The following is a 21,288-nucleotide window of genomic DNA, read 5'->3' as shown; positions in this document are numbered from 1 at the left end:
TCTCTTTAAAGGGAGAGAATTCCGTATCCGTTGACGGAAAATGTAACGATTCCACCCTGCTGAGCAATTTGCTGGATGAGATGAAAGAGACATTGTCCAAGTGCTGAATATTCTTTATAACTGTGGCAACGACACGCGATGCACTTAAGGTGTGAAGACAGATCCAAGTGTTCCATGTCTCCCTTGTACGCATGTACTATCTCGGGGCACGTGCTTTTCAGTTAACTCCACTATCGTTTGCAGTTTAGACATTTTACGGCTGCACGTTCCCTGTTTAATTTTGAACCTTTTTACCAGCGGGCGTGTAACCCTTTCCAGCCCAGAGCGCCTGACCTCGGGGTTATTTATTCAGCCATTCCCAGCCATCCAGTGCAGCCTGCCTCCCAGGTGGAGCAGAACGGTTAGCGGGAGCAACATCTGGGGCTTACACATGTTAACCTGGTTAATACAGGAGGCTGTCTTGGCCCATCTCTGTGGAATGTGTCTGCTTTAGTGGAGGGGTTATTTTAGCAAAAGCTGCCCTTGGCGCTGAAGGCAGCTACCCTCTCTGCCCCAAGTTCATTTGGTCCCAAATATCAACACCCTTGATATCCTAAGAGTGGATCTGTATGCGCCTGGCAGGAGTTGGGGACCCTCCTGGGGTTCTACTGATGGTAGCTGCCTCGGACCCGCCTATCTATTACGACAGCTACCACCTGGGCTGAAAAGGGTTGGTGGATTCCTCAGTCCTTTGCTCCTGTTCACCCCGAAACAAGGCCTATTGAACATCTCCCCGCCAGTGATTTCAGTGGACTTCACAAAGCACAGCCGAGACCTCACATTCCTGAAAAGTTAGAATGTAGCAAAGAAAGGAGAAATCCAAAGGGTTTTTGTTCCTGTTTTTTAATTTCTTTATACTGTGGCTCAGCAGATGAGGTTGTGACCAGTAGCAGGTTGGAGAAAGAGCCACTGAAAATACCTCCTGCTCCAGACTGTCGGTTTCCGTGTTCTCAGTGTTGCGCTGTGACAGTGTGTTTAATTGGCACTGGGAAAAGTGTGCTGGCCCAGCCCAGACATACCTGCACAGATAAGGGGAAGGGCAGGAGTGGCTGGAGAACTCGACACATTTGTGGTTGCGATAGAGTTACTACCAGGCTGCGAAGGAGGGTCTGACAAAACGACTCTGTTGGTGAGAATTCACTTGGAATCATTGGCTGGAAAGGGTGTTTTCTGCCACTGAAGTACAACTAAGGCCTGGACTATTGCCTGGCTGGCATCGCTTTCCAGGATCACTCGTTTTCACATTCTGTGTGCTGTTCTGTTTCCAGCAGACTTGGCCTGTGCTAAGCAGTTAACTGAGATGTGGGTGAAGAACTGCCACTTGCTATTCCAGAGGGGCCCCTGTGAGTAGATAGACGTGTACAATGTCTGCACTTAATTTTTTGGTGACTCCCCTCTCCCCCCACAACAACCGTCAGTATTGCACAGTAGACGTGTGATACATACCCTGCAGCCTGGGGACAAAAGGTGAGGTCAGCGCTTCACCCTCATCTCACCTTTGGAGAGAGACGCTGCACCTCTACCCTCTCCCCCAAGTGGGGCGTATTGCGAGGCCCAGCACTGAATGCTGGCGCCGTAGTGTGTTTGGTAATGACCATCCACCTCCCTTGGTTAGCCAGTTAGTGTATTAGAAACTGAACATATTCAAATGGTCTTAAAGGAGAATGTTCCGTAATCAGCGAGGGCGGGGAATTAAAAATTCATGGATGAAAACTGTCACTTTAGCATGTAGAGTCTCTTCAGGAATCCTGTGCAGTGATTCTAGACCTTTGAAACTGTATGATGTGTTATATTAAAGAATTTATTTGCTATCAACATTCCCTTACAAAGACAGACCACAAGCTGCTGTAACAATTTTGTGTCAAGATGATCTAATAAAATTTCAAAACAAAAGTTAATTTTGATTTTTATACTTTTTCTCTGCTTGCAGCCTTTTCTTCAGAGTGGCCGATGAGGATTTTATAAACCATTTTCAAGAGATTTTTCCCTGTCACTGCAATTGCAGCCAGCTCTGGGGTGGATACAGCAGCTGAAGGGTAGGGAAATGTCATGTAGGCATTTGGGTAGAAAGTGGTTTCCTGCTGTCAGTGGCTTGCTGCATTTTGAACAGTCTGAGAGGAGTAACAGCATCCTGCTGAGTGATTCGAAGCTTTAATTTCCCATTCCCCTAATACATTCCAAGGAGAGGCTCGTTTTACTAAAATGCAGCTTAGCAGTCGATCACTCCGGTGGGGGGGTTCCTGTATTTCTGCCATCCAGTTGTCTTCCTGCTCGCAAGTGCCTTGCGCCAAGTCTCTGACATGGTGGCATTTATCCCTTAGGGGCAGAAGACACCAAACACATCCATGTAGCACTTGTACTGGCCTGAAAAGCACAGCTGCCACTGGGCTCCTGATCTGGGCCTGTCCGCTGAATGGAGCTAGTGCAGTAATCTCTGTGCATACCCAGGGAAGGAGGGGCCGGTTGAGGAAATACCCTTGTGAGGCAATCGGCTGTGTGCAGCTAGCGCGCCAGCCAGAACAGGACCCAAGGGAAAGCTGCACCCAGATGGCTGGAGCACAGAGCAGCCTGGCTGCCTCACGCTCCTGTGGCTTCGGTTTCAAGGGCAAAGCAAAGAACCAGACCTGGGCTCAAATATGCTGTCGGGCCCAGGGAAGAGTTTGCCCTCATCTCAGCTGGGAAGAAAAGCTTCTGGGTAATAAAACCGCCAGGGTTAACAGGTGAGGTGGCTTGGCAGAGCTGGGGGGGGGAGAAGAGCAAGGAGTGGGCCTGCCCTGGTGTCAGTCCTGTGGTTAGAGGGGCACTGATGCCCCCTTGTGCATTTGGAATTGAAGACAAATGGAACCAGCACCCTGAAGCAAACTCTAGTGAGTGTGAGAACCATTGTCAGACAAGCTGCCCAAGAGACCCCTCGTCATCCTGGGCTGCAGATCGACCACAGGCTGCCTCTTCCACGGCTCTGTGCAGGCCAGTAAACCCCAGCAGTACTGCCCACTGGGGAGCCCTTCCTGGGGGTCTACACTAGGGATTTGACTAACCCTATCCCAACAGGACACCCCCATCAGGCCCAACAGAGCTGGGCCTGGGCCCCCCTCCCCATCTCCAGTGAGCAGGGCCCAGCATGGTTAGGTGGCTGCCAGCATTCTGTGTGCCACGGTGCTGCTGCTGGCCAGGGAGACCCACCCCGGAACTAGCCAAATGCAGCCCCAGCCCCAGCCCCAGCCCCAGCGATGCGGAGTCCTGTGTGCAGACTTACTTCTGAAGTTCAGCATTGCTGGGCTGTAGGGAGGGAAATCAAACCATGAGATTAATAGTTTTCTAGTAAAAAAACCAAACCCAGCCCCTGTCAAAAGCAGCAGCCAACAAATGATTTTTTTTCTGCCTCCAACCTAGAGCTCTGGTTCCCAAACTTTTTGGCATCACCCCCCACCAACAGCCGCAAAACTTGAGCAAAAAACAAAAATAGCAAAACTTGGGAGGGGATGGGGGGGCTTCCCCCCATAATTTCTTCACCCCCCCCTCCCCCCCCCGGTTTGGGAACCCATCATTAATTCTAGAGGGTCCTTCCAGGCTAAGACTTTGCACTGCAGAGACTGCAAAGCCAGTTCCTAGGCCGTGTACACTAGTGCTGCCTTGTGGCCAGAAGCTGCATTTACCGACGTGTGCTGCTTGCCTGATCCCCTGGGGAATCGACTGACATGGGGGAGCAGGGAGGACAGTGAAATAAAGGGGGGGGGATAGTTCTCTGGGTGAATCCTGCCCCCTCCTGCTCATGAGAGAACAGGCCTGCATTACTAAAAGCGACCTGGGCCTCTCCGAGCAGAACCGCTTTGTGCTTCTGTGGGCACAAACAAGTAGTGAGGGAAAGCCCGGCCCCGGGAAGGGTTCCCCTCCACACTGAGGCACCTTTGCTGGCCGAGCGGGAGGCTGGTTACAGACCCTGCTCAGATTCTCTCTCCCCTTCTTGCCCACTCACCTGCGGGACGTGCAGTTGCTGAAAGACAAAGATGCTTGTGAGTGGGGTGGGAGCCGAGCGTAGCTCAAACCCCCGCCCCGCCCCCCGCAGCCTGCTCTGCTCTGCTCTGCCCAGAACAGGCTGGAGGCTAGTGCCCTGGGGAGTACAGGTTGTTATGGGAGAGCCGGTAGGCCCCACACAAGGCCAGGACCTTGTTGTGCAGCCCAGCAAGACACCCTGCCTGAGACAAGGGGGGGCCAGTCACAAAGTCACTTGCCCCAAGTGGCTCAGGTCGGGGCAGAGCTAAGCACCCTGGCCCGGGGCCTGCTGTTTCGCCACTGCCCAGCCACATACTGCGCAGACTCGATATGAATTAACGGGACCAATCGCTGCAGGACTGAGCAGCCGAGTGACCCTCGCTTTCCCCAAGCAATAGGGGCTGGGGGGACTTTTCAAAGCAGCGCCTGGGGAGTCTAGCCCTGCAATGCCTGCTACGGGCAGGAGCAGCGCCTCTCTCAGCCCTGGGTGTAGAGGGCCAAGCCAGGGAAAAGCACTTGGCAGCCTGGTGTCAGTCCAGCCCTTTGAAGGACCCGGGCCTAGCGCTGAGCTGGCAGAGTTCAGCCGTGAGGGCACCACGGGCTGGGATTCCCGGGCCGCCAGACCGTCGGCTGTGCCAGGAACCTCGCCTTCGGAGAGGCCATTTAAGGAGCAGAAGCCGAACAGCCACTCACTGGAAGCCTGGGATCCGTCTCAGGGCAACTATCCACCTCGCTGATTGCCTGAGGAGAAACCGGGAGCTTAGCGGCCCTTCAGGGCAGAGGAGCGTGCAGGCTGCCACCGAGCCAGGCCGTGAGAGCACGACCCCATCCCTGTCCCTGGTAAACTCCAGCTCAGCTCCTCCCCCACCCTGTGCTGCTGGGCGAGGGGGCACAGCTGCTCGGAGGGGTGGGTCCCCCCAGGAAGTTTGTCCCTGGCCTGCCCACAGTGCTGCACTCGAGGGGTGGCCTTGGTGCTGGCAGCCCTGCCCGAGTGGCCTCCTGTCCCACCTGCTGGGATTCACCAGTGAAGGCAGAGCCCTCCCCTGGGCCTTCGCCTCCTGCTGGTTTCTGAGCCAGAGAAGCGATTTCCCCAGAGCCCATCTCGGGGGTCCTGGGCTCGTTCCCTGACTGCCCGACTCGGCCCAATGCGGCTCTCACCTGCCTCCCGTCCAGGGAACCCCCACCCCCACCCCAGCTGGGTGAAAGGAGAATCTGAGCCCATAGCAGCCAAGGGTCCCCTTTCCCGCCGCACACCGTCCACCCGGGCCTCAGAGAGGGCTCCACCATTTCTGCTCCCTGCTTCCCTCCAGGGCGTCACTGGAGTGGCAAATACTAGAGGCAGAGAGAGAACATCTGCTGCTGGTCCTGACTCCCCGGGAGCCCTCTACCCAGGAAGGGAAAACGCCCCACTTACTGGTACAGCTTGTTTCTGAAAAAGAAGAAAGAGACAGTGAGCGTCAGGGGTTGTCCCAGCTGCTGAAGGCGGCGTCTCACCTCCTAGGGTTGGCCGTCCCAGGGCGCAGAGGGAGGGGGTCTTACTAGGCTGGGGTGCTTGGCTCAGCGCATGTGCAAGGGGTGGGCAGGACGTGGTACAGGGACAACCCCTTACTGCACGGCTGGCGGCCAGCGGAATAAATAAACCCACTGGAATTAACTACTGTGGAGCAGCCCTCAACCCGGGCACGGGCCTCCAGGAGCAAATGTTAAGCTACCGTAGCCGCCCTCCGCTACGGCCGGGCCAGAGAAGAGGAAACCCAGAGCCCACCCCTCCAGCGCTGCCGGCAGCTCTTGCTAAGGGACAGAAGACACCAGCCCAGCATGCGCTGCAGCCTAGAGGCCTCTTTACTCCTCTGCAGGAGTATGGACCAGGACTGCTGTCTCCCTGCCCAAATCGCAGCCCCACGGCGTTTTCGGGGACCACCCTCTTCAGCCCGTGGGCTTCCCTGGCCAGAGGGCAGGCGAGCGGCCAAAGCTCCATCGCTGCAGATGGTGGGAGCAAGAACCAAAGCCACGTCCCCACCCCTGCTAGGCCCACTTGGTGGATGAGGGACCAACGGGGTCGAAGTAGTTCTTAAACCCCTCCCCCACCTGTGACATCCCTGGCTGCATTTCCACCAACCAGCGGAGCCCTGCGGGTTCGGGTTTACGGTCTCCGTCCCTGGGAATTGTTCAAGCGGGGGAGGGAGGGTGTTTGTCCACATGAGTCAGACAGGAATTCTGCTGGGGAAGCCCTTCGGCCTGGCGCTCACAGCTCAGTAACCCGTCTGGCCTCAGAATCTGAATTAGCAGGCCTGGTCCCAGCCAGGTTCACGGGGGTACTGGGGTGAGTTTGGGCTGCAGGGTCAGAGCCGCATGCTGCATTTGGAAAGCTGATTTAAAACCCGGGTAACCGAAACCAAGGTCTCCACTGGGCCATGTCCTCACTAGGAAGACGCGTTTTCTCCTGGGAAACCCAGCACGGAGCTGACACTTACATGTAATCAAAAAGGCCTTTCAAGGCTGCTTCCCACTCTTCTGATGACCTGTTGAAGAAAGGGCAGGGCTGAACCCATCTGGGGAGAGGTAGCTGCGTAGGCAGGAGGGGTAAGAACTTTTTTTAGGTGTTTCTCTTTTAATGGAGGGAAAAGGAGCCACCTGGCTAATCAACAGCCAATTGCTAATCTCTTCTCTTTATATGATACATCTATTTCCTCCACCCTCTCTCGGGCAGCTACCACTGTTCCTGGACTTAATGAAACGGCAGGGTTTGCTGACACCCAGTTCTCTCTCTCACACACACACTCTCTCCATATAAAGACGTGCTCCCTACTCGCAGTTATATCCAAAGCAGGCTGGTCTGGAGAAGTTACAATTCATGCAGGAGATGGCGTCGTACCTAAAGATTCCTGTAACACACAAGAGCGAAACTGACCGAGGTGGGACCTGCCCATTATTTGCTCTGCAGTAACTTTTGTTTGCTGCTGGAGCAGTGGAGTTTAGGAGGTGAAATCCCAACCCCTCTGAAGACCATCGGAGTTTTCCATGAACTTTAATGGACCAGGACACCCCTTGGCTGACGCTGACGTGTCTAGACCACGGGTCTTAGAGCAGGGCCCACCTTGCTCTCCCCACAGGGCTACCCGGAATGGGGGGTGGCAGGGTGGGAGGACCTGAGAACCGCAGATCGAAATCATTCACGAGGAGCCCCGCAAATCACGCTGACTCACCACAGTGCCGCTCACACTCCAGTCTGCCTAGGGAGAGCAGAGAGCATTTGTGAGAACTCAACAAAAGGGTTCCTAGCCCTGTTTCTGATGACAAGGAAAGTATCGGTCAAGCTTTTCTGGCAGTGATTCCAAGTGACTGGTAATTAATGGGATGACTTCTTTCTAATCTGTCTGACTCTGAAACTGAAGAAGGAGCGGAAACATTTCAATATCTCCACTTGAAAGGTGTCTTTTCCAAACCTTGAGTTTATTCTTGAATGCAAGAAGTTTGTCTGTGGAACTTAGAATGTTTTCTTTTGGGCCTGCATGGTGGTGTTCAAGGTGTTTAAGGGCTGATAAATATCTGCTAAGTAGGCTAGTTTCAGCAGCCATTTTGTATCTCCAAGAACATCAGAAAAACTGGCTTTATTATCTTTGAAGAAAAGCAGAAGTTCCTCTCGCAGCTCAAATACCCTTGTTAAAACGTTCCCTCTTGAAAGCCATCTAACATCGGTGTGTAGAAGGAGAGTCAGTCACATGGTCTTTCTGCATATTTTCACACGGCTTTGCAAACATGTGTGACTGAAGAGGGCGCTTGCTTTATAAAATTGACCATGTTCACAGCTACATCAAGGGCTTGTTTTAAATCCTCCCCAATAGTTTTGAAATAAGAACGTCCCAATGGAGGAAGCAGTGGGTCGTTACAACATCAGGGCTTTTTTCTTTGACGAGTGTAACAAAGCCTTTTATTGAGCCGATAATTGAGGGGGCATCGTCAGTGCAAATTCCAATACTCTGGCTCCATGACAAACCACAGGATTCCAAATAAGACAAGATGTTGAAAATGTCTTGACCTTTGGTCGTTTCCAGCAGCTCTTTACAACAACAAAAATTTTCCATTATTTCACCTTCGTTTTCAAATTGTACAAATGTCAACAGCTGAGCTTTACTTGTTGGCTGCATCTAGACTCGCAAGTTTTCCGCTTTTGCGCAAAAACTTACCAGCTGTCTACACTGGCCACTTGATTTTGTGCAAAAGCACTGACGTTCTACTGTCCGAAATCAGCGCTTCTTGCACAAATGCTTGGACGTTCCCATTCGGGCAAAAGCCCTTTTCCAGAAATGTTTTTGCGCAAGAGGGCCAGCGTAGACAGCTAAAAACTGTTTTGCGCAAAAAAGCCCCGATGGCGAAAATGGTGATCGGGGCTTTCTTGCGCAAAACCGCATCTAGATTGGCACGGACGCTTTTCCGCAAAAAGTGCTTTTGCGGAAAAGCATCCGTGCCAATCAAGACGCTCTTTTCCGCAAATGCTTTTAACGGAAAAACTTTTCTGTTAAAAGCATTTGCGGAAAATCATGCCAGTCTAGACGTAGCCATTACTCGTCGACTTGGAGAGCAAAGTTAGTATTTTTTAGTATTTCAGACAAGACATCTTCAACATGTCATCCACACGCCTACTAATAGTATTATTAGAAACAGGAACTTTGTCAATTTCACTTTCAGCCTCTTTGCCTATCATTGTACTCACTATTATTTTACAAGCAGGCATTATTAGGCTTTCAGCAATAATGTGACTTTTCATTTTTTGTGCAACTAGCTCAGCTACAAAATAGCTTGCTTCTTGAGCCTTTTCACTGATTGTTACCTTCGTCTCAAAAACTTTACGTTGTTTTCCTTGTGAATCCAAAAGTCGTTGAGAGTAATCAACCGTTTTATTTGACAAGTGGCCGTGATTAGTAGTGAAGTGTCGATTTAACTTGGCCAGGGCCATAGCTGTGTGTGTTAGTTTTTTCCCCGCAAACAATGCACAATGGAACGGGGCAATTTTCATCTCCAGTCCATGTAAAACCCATAGCCAAGTAACTGTCATTGTAAAGGTGAATTTTTTTTAATATCGGTCACTTCTCTTCCTGTTTCATTTGTACTTGGCTCTGATCATTTTGATTCATTTTCACTGTCCTCTCCTTCACTGACATGCCTTCTTTTCATACACTTCCACATTTCTTTTATTTTCGACGGCCGTATGAAAATACTGTTACGTAGGTGAGATTTTAGATACACGAAAACAACCACAGTTTCGGTAAAAATGTTAATTACAAAACTGCGCAAAGACTACAAATCTACAAAATAGCGAACAACCGTAACGTGCACTAGAAAAGACTAGAAACACAGAGAATTCTGGGAAGCAGAAGGGCAGGCACAATACAACTAAATATAACCTTAGAGATGAACTGACCAAAACAAAACAAAGAGGCAGTTGGTAGGTATGAAGATTACTCCAGTATTGCCAATTGCCGGACAAAAATTCCCGTGATATTTCGAGTGATATTTGGAATTGTTTGCGCTATTTAACATTTTTATTTATTTATTCCACAGTTTCTCGCAGAACCCCTGACAATTGTCTGCGGAACCCTGGTTGGGAAACACTGCACTAGGGGGAAGCTGGAGAACACCCCCGACCCGCTCAGCAATCTTCCCTCTACGTTCCAGGATGAGATCTCCCTGCTAGGCCCCATGATCTTCCATGGCCTTGCAGAGTCGTCCTGCCCAGACATCTCCCGGCCCCCAGCCCGCTCCTGACTCACAGATACTGGCCCCTTTCCCACCGTGCTGCGGGATCGCTGCCTGTCTGGTAACGCCCCCTGCGCCCTTCCCTGAGAGCCTCCTGCCAAGACTGGCAGCCCTTTGCCCCGCACCCCCTCCCCTCACAATGCCAGTGAGCCCCACCAGTGCCCCGCATCCCGCCTTGCCTTCTGCGCTCTCTGCCACGGCCCGGCGCCACAGCAGAGTGCATGGCGTGCGGAGAGCACCAGGAAATGACTCACTTTCAATGATCGCTCCCTGCAGCATCTGGATCTGGCTCTGAAAAATGGCCTCCAGGGTCTGAGGGAGAACCCCTTCAAAAAGAGAATGACACGTCAGTTCTTCCCGGGCAGAGCCACTCACGGACTCCGAGCCGCTTAGGGCGTGGGTTCTGGAGTGGCTTAGGGGGTAGGGCACTCGCCGGCGGAGCGCAGGATGGTGGGCTTGAGTCCTGCTCCACCTCCGCCCACCCTGGGAGCGGCGTAAGAGCCACCACCAGTTGCCCGAGGAGAGGAGCAGTGCGCGTGCTTCCTGAGACGCCGGATCTGGTGCACAGCTGTGGGATGTCCCCACCCGCCGCAGGAAGCCGGCGCTACCTCCATTTTCGCAGGAGGTTGTAGTGCCAGCACGGGTGCCATCTTGGGGATGGGGGAGAACGAGGGGAGCGGGGAACCCCTCACGTTCAACTGGTCGTGCCCCCGAAATCCATCAGTCGATCATCGAGTCCAGCCCCCTGCCCAAAGCAGGACCAACCCCAACTCACTCATCCCAGCCAGGACTGAGACTTAAAAACCTCTAGAAATGGAGATTCCACCATCTCCCTAGGTAACGCATCCCAGGGCTTCCCCACCCTCCTAGGGAAATCGTTTTTCCTAAGATCCAACCTAGACCTCCCCCAGTGTAACTGGAGCCCATTGCTCCTTGTTCTGCCACCTGCCCCCACTGAGACCAGCCTCTCTCCAGCCTCTTCGGAACCCCCCTCAGGAAGTTGAAGGCTACTAAATCCCCCCTCCCTCTTCTCTTCTGCAGACTAAACAAGCCCAAATCCCTCAGTCTCTCCTCGTAGGTCATGTGCTCCAGCCCCCTCATCATTTTGGTCGCCCTCCGCTGGACCCTCTCGAATGTGTCCACATCCTTCCTGTAGTGGGGGGCCCAGAATTGGACGCAAGACTCCAGATGCGGCCTCCCCAGAGGGGAATAAAGGGGAATAATCACTTCTCTGGATCTGCTGGCAACACTCCTAATGCAGCCTAATATTCCATTCGCCCTCTTGGCTACAAGGGCCCCCTGTTGACTCATCCAAGGGTTGCTCCGGCTGGGTTGGTTCGCTCGCGGCCTGAGACGGCTCTGTCCAGGCCGGGTCCGCTGCAGTCAGGGACTGCTCCAGGAGAACTGGAGGTCCCCTGTGTGTGGTGCGCCAGGCCGGGCTGGAGTGCCCTTGGCCATGGCACACCGGTCTCAGCTGGAGCAGCCCCCTGTCTGCCTCAGGCAAAGGCCTGCTCCAGCCCCAGCCAGTTAAACCATAATCAGCAAGCAAGGGAGACGCGTACCGATTCCCCGGTTAACCATTCACATCCCTAAGACTCTGCTGGGATTCTCTTCTGGCTTGTGACTCTTTATGATGAAGATGAGCAGCTTGAACGTTTTAAAAAGGGGGAAATTCCTGCTCCCGTTTAACACGGAAAATGAAAGTTTTGTCATCTTGTTTTCCTAGACCAGCGGTTCTCAAACTTTTTGGGCTCTGAAGCCCTTACATGAGTAAAAATGTATGCAGAGCCCCAGCGGTGTGTGTTAATTGCGTCAATTCAAGGCAATTCTCAATTATGCTTTTGAAGGCTTTCCAGTTTGTCAACCCCACGGAGCCCCTGGCTGTTTGAGAAACACTGTCCTAGAAGACCTAAGAGCAGCCAGGCTGGGTCAGACCAACGGTCCATCTCGCCCACTGTGTGGTGTTTTTCCAGAATACCAGGTGCCCCGGAGGAAATGAACAGAACAGGGAACCCTCAAGCGATCCCTCCCGTCGCCCAGATGCACTACAGATGTCTGGGCCTCGGAGCCTGGGCTATGATATCCGATCATACAGACGTGAAACGTGATGAGGTGGGAAGTGATTTTTATACAGATGGCTTAAAACTCTTATTTTGTTGTTGCTAAAACCTACATAACCCTGGCATCTCTTGAGAAATAACGGGGGGGAATGTGCCTGGAAACTCCTGCCTTGCATTACCAATATCCCCCAGTCTTCTAGCAAAGCCAAGGAAGGCCAGAGGAATTCCCGATCTTTCCAGGGGAAAAAAATCAAATCATTCTGGAAAAACACTGTTTGGCTGTCTTCGGACATCATGCATAAAAAAGGGATGAAAGCCATTTGTTCGCCACTTAAGCATCACACGGAAATGACCCCCATTCAAGGTATAATACTAATGCTTATATTTTGTCAGCAAAACACCACCAGTGAAATTACATGTCACATGGCCCTGGCCCCATGAGGTCTGAGGGAGGTTTGTATGTGACACCTTCCGAGATCAAGCCCCACCATCCAGATCCATTCCTCTTCTTCAGGAGGCCAGCAGCCGTTCCAGATCATCAACCCTTCCGGACTCCGCATGCCCCTTCTCGCAAGTCTGCTAACTTACCAGGTGGGTACGTTTTCTTACTCAAGAGCGCATCGAGCTTTTTGTACACTGCGGCTGCAATTTCGTGCAGCTTATCTGGAGCTGGGAACGTAGAAGAGAGAAGAGGAAATCCCAGTTTGAGTCCCCGAGCTCACTAGAAGTGGTGAGCACCCAGTTCAGTGACCATAGTACGAGCTACGGAATCTAGAAACATCGGTTAAAAGCTCTCCATCCGAAACCCCCTTAAACATGGTTATGTACTGTGCCCCGCCTTGTGTGACTTCTCTGTACTGGAGTAAACTTCACCTCAAAACTACAGCAACTTAGTGCTCAAAACAACCCTCCGCTTTTTCCGCACTGTCAATTCCAGGTGTTCAAAAATCTGGAGTGAGGCACCTCAAAATCGTGATTTTTTTAAATTATACATTTGGGGTTTATTTTTCATTTACCTTCTGTTTTCAAGCATTTAAGGCACATCTGGGACACGTGCAAGGGCTAGGAGCACGCTTTTTAAAAACACCCCAAAGTGTAATGGGGTGCTCCCATACAATTCAATGGGAGCCTAGATGCTCCCATGGTCATACAATTCCAGGCTCTGAGGCTGTGAGCAAGAACACCAAATACCCTGGGAGCTAATAACACTGTTTTATGAATGTGGCATTTGCTAAATGAAATAGGGGGTATCAGGGGGAGGGTGGGGGGAGAGTGTCCCTGGGTCATGGGAAGGGCAAGACAGGGCTGGGGGTGTAACAGGGCGGGGCCAGGTAGGAGGTGTCTTTGTGGGGAGGAAAGGCGGAGATGCAGAGCCTGGGGGTGTCCCAGGGACCCGGGCCGAGGGGATCTGCGCGGGGATGCCGAGGCCGGGGGGCGTCCGGGGGGGGGGGCGGGGCGGGGGAAGGTCCCGGGGAGGGGGTGGGGGGCCGGGAGGGGCGCGCACTCACGGATCTGTGCAGGAATGCTGAGGACTGGGGAGGGGAATGTTGGGGGGGCGGGGCGGAGGGTCCCAGGAGGACACGGGGGGGGCCCTCATGGATCTGTGCGGGGATGCCGAGGCCAGAGGGATGTCTGGAGGGGGCGCCGGAGGGTCCCGGGGGGCCGGGGGGAGTGTCGGGGGCCGGGCCGGGGGGGCACTCACGGATATGCACGGGGATGCCGGGGTGGTATCGGGGGGGGCACATCGGGGGGCACTCACGGATGCTCGCGGGGATGCCGAGGCCTGGGGGATGTCTGGGGGGGCGGGGGGTACCGGGGGGCACTCACGGATCTGCGTGGGGATGCTGAGGCCCGGGGGGGGTATCTGGGAGGGCTGCGGGGGGGGCACTCACGGATCTGTGCAGGGATGCCGAGGCCCAGGGGGGTCCCGGGGGGGCACTCACGGATCTGCGCGGGGATGCCGAGGCCCGGGGGGGCCGGGGGGGCGGGGGGGTCCCTGGGGGGCGGGGGAGGGGGGGGGGGGCGTCCCTGCGCGGGGGGGGCCCGGGGAGGGGGGGGGGGGGCAGATCCCTGGGGGGGGTCCGGGGGGGCGGGGGGGCACTCACGGATCTGCGCGGGGATGCCGAGGCCGGGGGGGGGGGGCGGGGGGGGATCTGCGCGGGGATGCCGAGGCCCGGGGGGGCGGGGGGCACTCACGGATCTGCGCGGGGATGCCGAGGCCCGGGGAGGTCCCGGGGGGCGGGGGGTCCCGGGGGGGGGCGCGGGGATGCCGAGGCCTGGGGGGTCCCTGGGGGGGTCGGGGGGGTCCCTGGGGGGTCCCGGGGGGGCGGGGGGCACTCACGGATCTGCGCGGGGATGCCGAGGCCCGGGGGGGGTCGGGGGGGTCCTGGGGGGGTCCCGGGGGGGGCGGGGGGCACTCACGGATCTGCGTGGGGATGCCGAGGCCCGGGGGGGTCCCGGGGGGGTCCCTGGGGGGGGCGGGGGGCACTCACGGATAAGCACGGGGATGCCGGGGTGGTATCGGGGGGAACTCACGGATGCTCGCGGGGATGCCGAGGCCTGGGGGATGTCTGGGGGGGCGGGGGTACCGGGGTGCACTCACGGATCTGTGCAGGGATGCTGAGGCCCGGGGGGGTCCCGGGGGGGCAGGGGGTCCGGGGGGGTCCCGGGGGGGCGGGGGGCACTCACGGATCTGCGCGGGGATGCCGAGGCCCGGGGGGCGGGGGGCGGGGGGCACTCACGGATCTGCGCGGGGATGCCGAGGCCCGGGGGTGGTCGGGGGGGTCCCGGGGGGGCGGGGGGCACTCACGGATCTGCGCGGGGATGCCGAGGCCCGGGGGGGGCGGGGGGTCCCGGGGGGGTCCCTGGGGGGGGCGGGGGGCACTCACGGATCTGCGCGGGGATGCCGAGGCCCGGGGGGGGCCCGGGGGGGGTCCCGGGGGGGGCGGGGGGCACTCACGGATCTGCGCGGGGATGCCGAGGCCCGGGGGGGGGGGTCGGGGGGTCCCGGGGGGGCGGGGGGCACTCACGGATCTGCGCGGGGATGCCGAGGCCCGGGGGTGGTCGGGGGGGTCCCGGGGGGGTCCCTGGGGGGGGCGGGGGGCACTCACGGATCTGCGCGGGGATGCCGAGGCCCGGGGGGGGCGGGGGGTCCCGGGGGGGCGGGGGGCACTCACGGATCTGCGCGGGGATGCCGAGGCCCGGGGGGGGTCCCGGGGGGGGTCCCGGGGGGGGCGGGGGGCACTCACGGATCTGCGCGGGGATGCCGAGGCCCGGGGGGGGCGGGGGGTCCCGGGGGGGTGGGGGCACTCACGGATCTGCGCGGGGATGCCGAGGCCCGGGGGGGGGGGGGGGTCCCGGGGGGGTCCCTGGGGGGGGCGGGGGGCACTCACGGATCTGCGCGGGGATGCCGAGGCCCGGGGGGGGGCGGGGGGTCCCGGGGGGTTGGGGGGGTCCTGGGGGGGTCCCGGGGGGGTCCCGGGGGGGCGGGGGGCACTCACGGATCTGCGCGGGGATGCCGAGGCCCGGGGGGGGGGGTTGGGGGGTTCTGGGGGGGTCCCGGGGGGGCGGGGGTCCCGGGGGGGTCCCTGGGGGGGCGGGGGCACTCACGGATCTGCACGGGGATGCCGAGGCCCGGGGGGGGGTCGGGGGGGTCCCGGGGGGGCGGGGGGCACTCACGGATCTGCGCGGGGATGCCGAGGCCCGGGGAGGGTCTGGGGGTCCCTGGGGGGTCCCGGGGGGCGGGGGGTCCCGGGGGGGTCCCTGGGGGGGGCGGGGGGCACTCACGGATCTGCGCGGGGATGCCGAGGCCCGGGGGGGGTTGGGGGGGTCCTGGGGGGGTCCCGGGGGGGTCCCTGGGGGGGGCGGGGGGCACTCACGGATCTGCACGGGGATGCCGAGGCCCGGGGGGGTCGGGGGGGTCCTGGGGGGGTCCCGGGGGGGCGGGGGGCACTCACGGATCTGCACGGGGATGCCGAGGCCCGGGGGGGGGGGTCGGGGGGGTTCTTGGGGGTTCCGGGGGGGCGGGGGGTCCCGGGGGGGTCCCTGGGGGGGGCGGGGGGCACTCACGGATCTGCACGGGGATGCCGAGGCCCGGGGGGGGTCGGGGGGGTTCTGGGGGGGTCCAGGGGGGCGGGGGGTCCCGGGGGGGTCCCTGGGGGGGGCGGGGGGCACTCACGGATCTGCACGGGGATGCCGAGGCTCGGGGGGGTCCCGGGGGGGGCGGGGGGCACTCACGGATCTGCACGGGGATGCCGAGGCTCGGGGGGGGTTCCGGGGGGGGCGGGGGGTCCCGGGGGGGTCCCGGGGGGGGCGGGGGGCACTCACGGATCTGCACGGGGATGCCGAGGCCCGGGGGGGGTCGGGGGGGTCCTGGGGGGTTCCGGGGGGCGGGGGGTCCCGGGGGGGTCCCTGGGGGCCCGGGGGGCACTCACGGATCTGCGCGGGGATGCCGAGGCCCGGGGGTGGTCGGGGGGGTCCCGGGGGGCGGGGGGTCCCGTGGGGGCGGGGGATCCCTGGGGGGGGTCGGGGGAGTCCCTGGGGGGGGCGGGGGGCACTCACGGATCTGCGCGGGGATGCCGAGGCCCGGGGGGTATCTGGGGGGGGCGGGGGGTCCCGGGGGGGTCCGGGGGGGGCGGGGGGTCCCGGGGGGGCACTCACGGATCTGCGCGGGGATGCCGAGGCCCGGGGGGGGGCGGGGGGTCCCGGGGGGGCACTCACGGATCTGCGCGGGGATGCCGAGGCCCGGGGGGGCGGGGGGGGGGGGGCACTCACGGATCTGCGCGGGGATGCCGAGGCCCGGGGGGGTCTCGGGGGGTCCCGGGGGGGCGGGGGGGTCCCGGGGGGGGCCGGGGGGGGCGGGGGGTCCCGGGGGGGCACTCACGGATCGGGGGGGCCGAGGCACTCACGGATCTGCGCGGGGATGCCGAGGCCCGGGGGGTCTCGGGGGGTCCCGGGGGGGCGGGGGGGTCCCGGGGGGGTCCGGGGGGGGCGGGGGGTCCCGGGGGGCACTCACGGATCTGCGCGGGGATGCCGAGGCCCGGGGGGGGCGGGGGGGTCCCGGGGGGGCGGGGGGCCCCGGGGGGGGCGGGGGGTCCCGGGGGGGCGGGGGGGTCCCGGGGGGGGTCCGGGGGGGGCGGGGGGTCCCGGGGGGGCACTCACGGATCTGCGCGGGGATGCCGAGGCGCAGCCCCCGCACGGTGCCCAGGGCCCAGCCCCGCAGCAGGCGGCCCGCGGCCGGGACCTCGCCCGGGGCCCAGGACTTGCGGCTGAGGCGGGGCCGGTAGGCGGCGAAGCGCGCGGCGAAGGGGGGGTCGCAGTGGAGGCAGCCCCGGGCCGCGCCCAGCGCCAGCGCCGCCCCCAGACACAGGCCGAGCAGCCGCCGCGCCCCCATCGAGCGCCCGGCGCGTCACAGAGCGGGGGGCGGGGTAACTGGGGGGGCCGGGGGGGTGGGGGGAGGGGTCAGTGGGGGTCAGGGGGAGGGATTACCTGGGGGATGGGGGGGAGGGGTTCCCTGGGGAGATGGGGGGAGGGGTAACTGGGGGGCCGGGGGGGGGTTACCGGGGGGGGGTGGGGGGAGGGGTCAGGGGGGAGGGATTACCTGGGGGATGGGGGGGAGGGGTTGGGGGGCCCCGGGGGGTGGGGGGAGATGGGGGGAGGGGTAACTGGGGGGGGGGGGGGGGTTCCCTGGGGGGTGGGGGGAGGGGTGGGGGGCCAGGGGGGGGGGGGTCAGGGGGGAGGGATTACCTGGGGGATGGGGGGGAGGCTTTCCCTGGGGAGATGGGGGGGTAACTGGGGGGCTGGTGGGGGGCTAGGGGGGAAACAGGCAGTTTGGGGTGAGTTGGTTTCATGGGAGGGAGGCTGGGGGGTGACTGGAGCTGAGAAGCCCCCGTAGTTCCCATAGAGATTTCCCCCTTATTAACTATTCCTCGTGATTTACTCCTGGCATTTCAGCAGGGCCTAGAGACCCAGATGTAGCCGGGGCCTTTTAGTGCAAAGCGCTGTCCCTGGAGAGAGAGTCCCCGTTCTGAAAAGCTGAGCATCTAACTCGGGTTCAGAAATCCCTTTGCACTGACCCCTTCTGACAACACCAATTGCTACACAACCCTAGGACCGGGGAGTGAAGCCGGAACCCACCCAAGCTCCACTGCTCGGGGCACGGGAGCCAGGGATTTGGCTCTGGGCCGTGGGGCTTGGACTTTGGCCCTGGACCCCAGCCAGTCTAACATCACCCTTGGTGACCCCCACTTTGGGATTCTGACCCACAGTTTGAGAACCCTTGATCTAAATGAAGTGTGGGAGAAAAGACAGCTAGGGAACCAAGTTTCTAAGGCTGTGTCTAGACTACATGTAGATTAGACAGATAGGCAAAGGCAAATGAAGCCGCGATTTAAATGATCGCGGCTTCATTTACATTTACATGGCTGCCACGCTGAGCCGACAAACAGCTGATCAGCTGTTTGTCCGCTCAGCGCGCTAGTCTGGACGCTCCCCTGCCGACATCAAAGCCCTTTGTCGGCAGCCCCGTTATTCCTTGTGGGATGGGTTAGACAAAGCTGTTCTTTACAACTAGCCAATTAGCTCATCATAAGATGGGATTTTCGGGTCTCTTCTCCACATCCTATTCCCTTTCTATCTCGATCTTCTCTCCTGAGCCTCCGGTCTCTCGCTCCGTCTCTCTTTCTCCTCCTCCTACTGCTTCCCCCCCTCAGCTCTCCTCCACCTCCTGCCTCTCTCTTTCTCTTCTCCTGCCTCTCACTCTCTCTCCACTCTCCTCCGTTCTCCTCTCTGTCTCCTCCACTCTCCTCCACCCTCCTCTCTGTCTCCGTTGGGTATGCACGCTCGTCCAGGCCCCACTCCCTGGCCGTGTACATCACCGCCCTGCCCCCCTTTGCCTCCCTGCTGTGGCGCTCGGCTGACTTCTGCACCGCTTAGCTGGGCCGCCGTGCGGGAGCAAGCAGCACAAATGGCCGTTTGGGCTCCGTGGTCCCCATGCTGCACCTCTGTGCTGCATGGGGACCGTGGCACCTGACAGAAGTCAGCCGAGCAGCACAGTGGGAGGCGAAGGACGTGACTCAGGCAACAGTGCCACCCAGAGGGAACAGCCAGCATTTCAGCGTTACAGAGTCACAGACATTGGGCTACTATATATATACGATGCCAGGAACAGCCTCTATGGATGCAGTTACATAGGCACGAAAGTGCACTAGGGGTTATTCCTCTGGGGAGAGAGTTCTCTATACAGTTCATAACAGTCTAATTCATCCCCACAAGGGGAGTGTTCTGCTTTAACTACACTGCGGCTATGTCTAGACTACAATGATCTATAGGAAAAAGGCAATTTATGTACCTTTTTCCGATAGTTTTTTAGGAAGAGGCTTTTCCAAAATTTGGCCCGTCTACACTGGGCCAAATTTCAGAAAATCCTCCTCTTTCTCGTGGGAGGAGGAAGACAGGGCTTCCGATAGAGCACGTCTGCTCTTCTGCAAAAACAAGCGGAAGAGCAGACACATTCCCTGGACGCAGCTGAGTTTTTCTGAGATACCTTTGAAAAACCTTGTAGTCTACACGTAGTCTACACCTGATACAGTTAACGTGGTACCACGTGTGTGAGGGAACAACGTCTCAGAAGGACGAGCGTGGTCTGCGTTTAGAAATTTTGCCAGTGATAATTATGTCAGTTAAGAGTGGGAAACAAAGCATACGGGCAAAAAAGTCCATTTGCTGGAATTGTTTTTTACCTTTGGGTATACGCGAAAGACCCTATACCCAGCAGTAAGGGTAACTTGACTTGCAGGAAACAATCTGCTTTTGCCAAGGTCTGCCTGTTACTCAGAGCATAATTCTTGCTTTGGTTCAAGCACCTGGCACATACTGAGGCTCTTTCTCTCTCCAGTATAAGCCGGTGTCTCCACTACAGGAGTCTGTCAGGATAGTTATACCAGGGCAAAGCTGTATTGGCAAACCCTTCCTACTGTAGACAAGGCCGGTAGTTCGAGATTCAGATTTCAGTGACCCTGGTGCAAATCCCAATGCACTGGACGTATCAGGTTTACAGCTAAATTAGAATCTGGACCTCGATCTTCACTGAGTTGTTTGAGATTGTAAAACAATGTTTAAAATCTCCTAATAACGTATCCTCCGCCCCCTTCTCTTCCTGGATTAGGAGGGAACCATAGGAGCTGCTGGGATTTTTTCACCCAGTCACCACCATGGTGAGTTTATCCAGGGGCCTAGGCTCCGGCGTGACCGCTGCGTTGGCGCGGCTCTACCCAGCATGGCAAAGGGTGCCGTGCTTCGTCGTCCTCACGTCAGAACAGCCAATTGCATCCCTTGGCAAGGGTGACCAGACCATCTGTCCCCTATGGCTGGGACAGCCCCTTTTCTCGGCCCTGTCCTGCCGTCCCAGCTTTTTTGATGAAACTGGGCATTTGTCTTGTTTGATTTAGATCAAGACAAATGCCGTTTTGCCCATACACGTGAGGTGAAAGAGAGACCCCTAGTGGAGCACGGAGGGATGTGTGAGGGTGAGGAGCAAGTAGCAACAGGAGTCCTGGGCTGGAGGGAAGGCCAGGGGGAGTGACTCAGGCTTACTGACCTGCCCGGCATGCAGGGGGAGAGCCAGCTCACCGGCCACCCTGCACAGGGGAGGTGGCAGGGAGCTGCGTCCAGCCCTGGGTACCAGAGGGAGGGGGACCTCAGCTCAGCCCACTGATGGGGACAAAGCGGGGATATGCCCAAAGGTCTGGACAATTTAAAGGGACTTTTGGGCCACAGGAGCTCCCAGTTGCCACTAGCTGCCGCACAGCAGGGCTAAGGCAGGCTCCCTGCCCACCCTCCATGCTGCTCCTGGAAGTGGCTGGCATGTCCCTTCGGTGGCGGCCCCTGGGGAGGCCCCCACCTCCCACTGCTCCAGCCCCACGTGATGACTCGGCAGTTCCCATTGGCTGGGAAATGAAGCCAATGGGAGCTGCAGAGGCAGTGTCTGCAGGCAGTGGTGTGTGGTCCCATGCCACCTAAAAGCTGCTGCCAGAGGGGCGTGCCGGCTGCTTTCCAGAGCCACCGGAGGTAAGCACCCCGACCCCCTCCTGGACCCAAATGTCCTGCCCCAGCCCAGAGCCTACCCCACACACCCAAATTCCCTTCCAAAGCAGAACCGGATTTTCAATGGCACTGCTGATGCCATGGTGCCAGGCTCACACTCAAAAGGGCCTCAGTCTGGCCTGCTCACTTGTGTTTCACCCAGAGCAGCTGGTTCCTCTCCACTTCTCTGCTTCTCCCCACCACCATGCACTCCTCTCGCCCAGCCAGCCAGGGCTTCTCCCCACCCCCCTGGCCCTGCCCGCCGGTTCCTCCCCACCCCCTGACCTAAGTTCCTGCTAAGCTGTGCAGCTGCAGAGCTTCCCGTTCAGCCTCACGCAGGGGCTCAGGGCTGCAGTGT

The 21,288-nt window shown here is 58.9% G+C and overlaps 2 protein-coding genes across 5 annotated transcripts in view; one reads left to right on the top strand and one right to left on the bottom strand.

Moving 5' to 3' along the window:
- The window catches only part of AP3D1 (adaptor related protein complex 3 subunit delta 1), an 88,159-nt gene extending 86,222 nt beyond the window's left edge, over nucleotides 1-1,937 (top strand). For both annotated transcript variants that reach the window (XM_075903208.2, XM_075903209.2), the window contains one exon: nucleotides 12-1,937. In XM_075903208.2, coding sequence (XP_075759323.1) covers nucleotides 12-107 — 96 coding nt within the window. In that variant the 3' untranslated portion in view covers nucleotides 108-1,937. The remainder of the gene's footprint in view (nucleotides 1-11) is intronic.
- IZUMO4 (IZUMO family member 4) lies at nucleotides 1,820-17,269 on the bottom strand. Of its 3 annotated transcripts, XM_089775023.1 has the most exons (11): nucleotides 17,010-17,269; nucleotides 12,438-12,518; nucleotides 10,044-10,115; nucleotides 7,239-7,265; nucleotides 6,842-6,917; nucleotides 6,507-6,554; nucleotides 5,447-5,461; nucleotides 4,726-4,773; nucleotides 4,016-4,033; nucleotides 3,296-3,318; nucleotides 1,820-2,355 (listed from the first exon to the last, which is right to left on the bottom strand). In XM_089775023.1, the coding sequence occupies exons 1-11, from the start codon at nucleotides 17,239-17,241 to the stop codon at nucleotides 2,249-2,251; spliced, it is 747 nt and encodes a 248-aa protein (XP_089631149.1). In that variant the 5' UTR covers nucleotides 17,242-17,269; the 3' UTR covers nucleotides 1,820-2,248. The 3 variants fall into 3 exon arrangements, with proteins under 3 accessions (XP_089631149.1, XP_089631150.1, XP_089631151.1); XM_089775024.1 differs by lacking the exon at nucleotides 4,726-4,773; XM_089775025.1 differs by lacking the exons at nucleotides 4,016-4,033; nucleotides 4,726-4,773.
- Nucleotides 17,270-21,288: the final 4,019 nt, after the last annotated feature.

This window comes from Pelodiscus sinensis, chromosome 32 (assembly GCF_052426305.1).
Source record: "Pelodiscus sinensis isolate ZL-2025 chromosome 32, ASM5242630v1, whole genome shotgun sequence".
In the NCBI taxonomy this organism is placed as follows: Eukaryota; Metazoa; Chordata; order Testudines; family Trionychidae; genus Pelodiscus; species Pelodiscus sinensis.
The sequence above is the reverse complement of the archived record's forward strand: the minus strand, read 5'-3'. Positions and strand labels throughout refer to the sequence as shown.

Bases quoted from the DNA above. Each gene is read 5' to 3' on its own strand.
- IZUMO4 (XM_089775023.1), bottom strand. From the start codon at position 17,241: ATGGGGGCGCGGCGGCTGCTCGGCCTGTGTCTGGGGGCGGCGCTGGCG. The intron at 7,266-10,043 runs GTGAGTCATTTC...TGCTCTCCCTAG, and splicing joins GCAGGGAGCGATCATTGAAA to GCAGACTGGAGTGTGAGCGG. The intron at 6,555-6,841 runs GTAGGGAGCACG...TTTCTTCAACAG, and splicing joins TGCTTTGGATATAACTGCGA to GTCATCAGAAGAGTGGGAAG.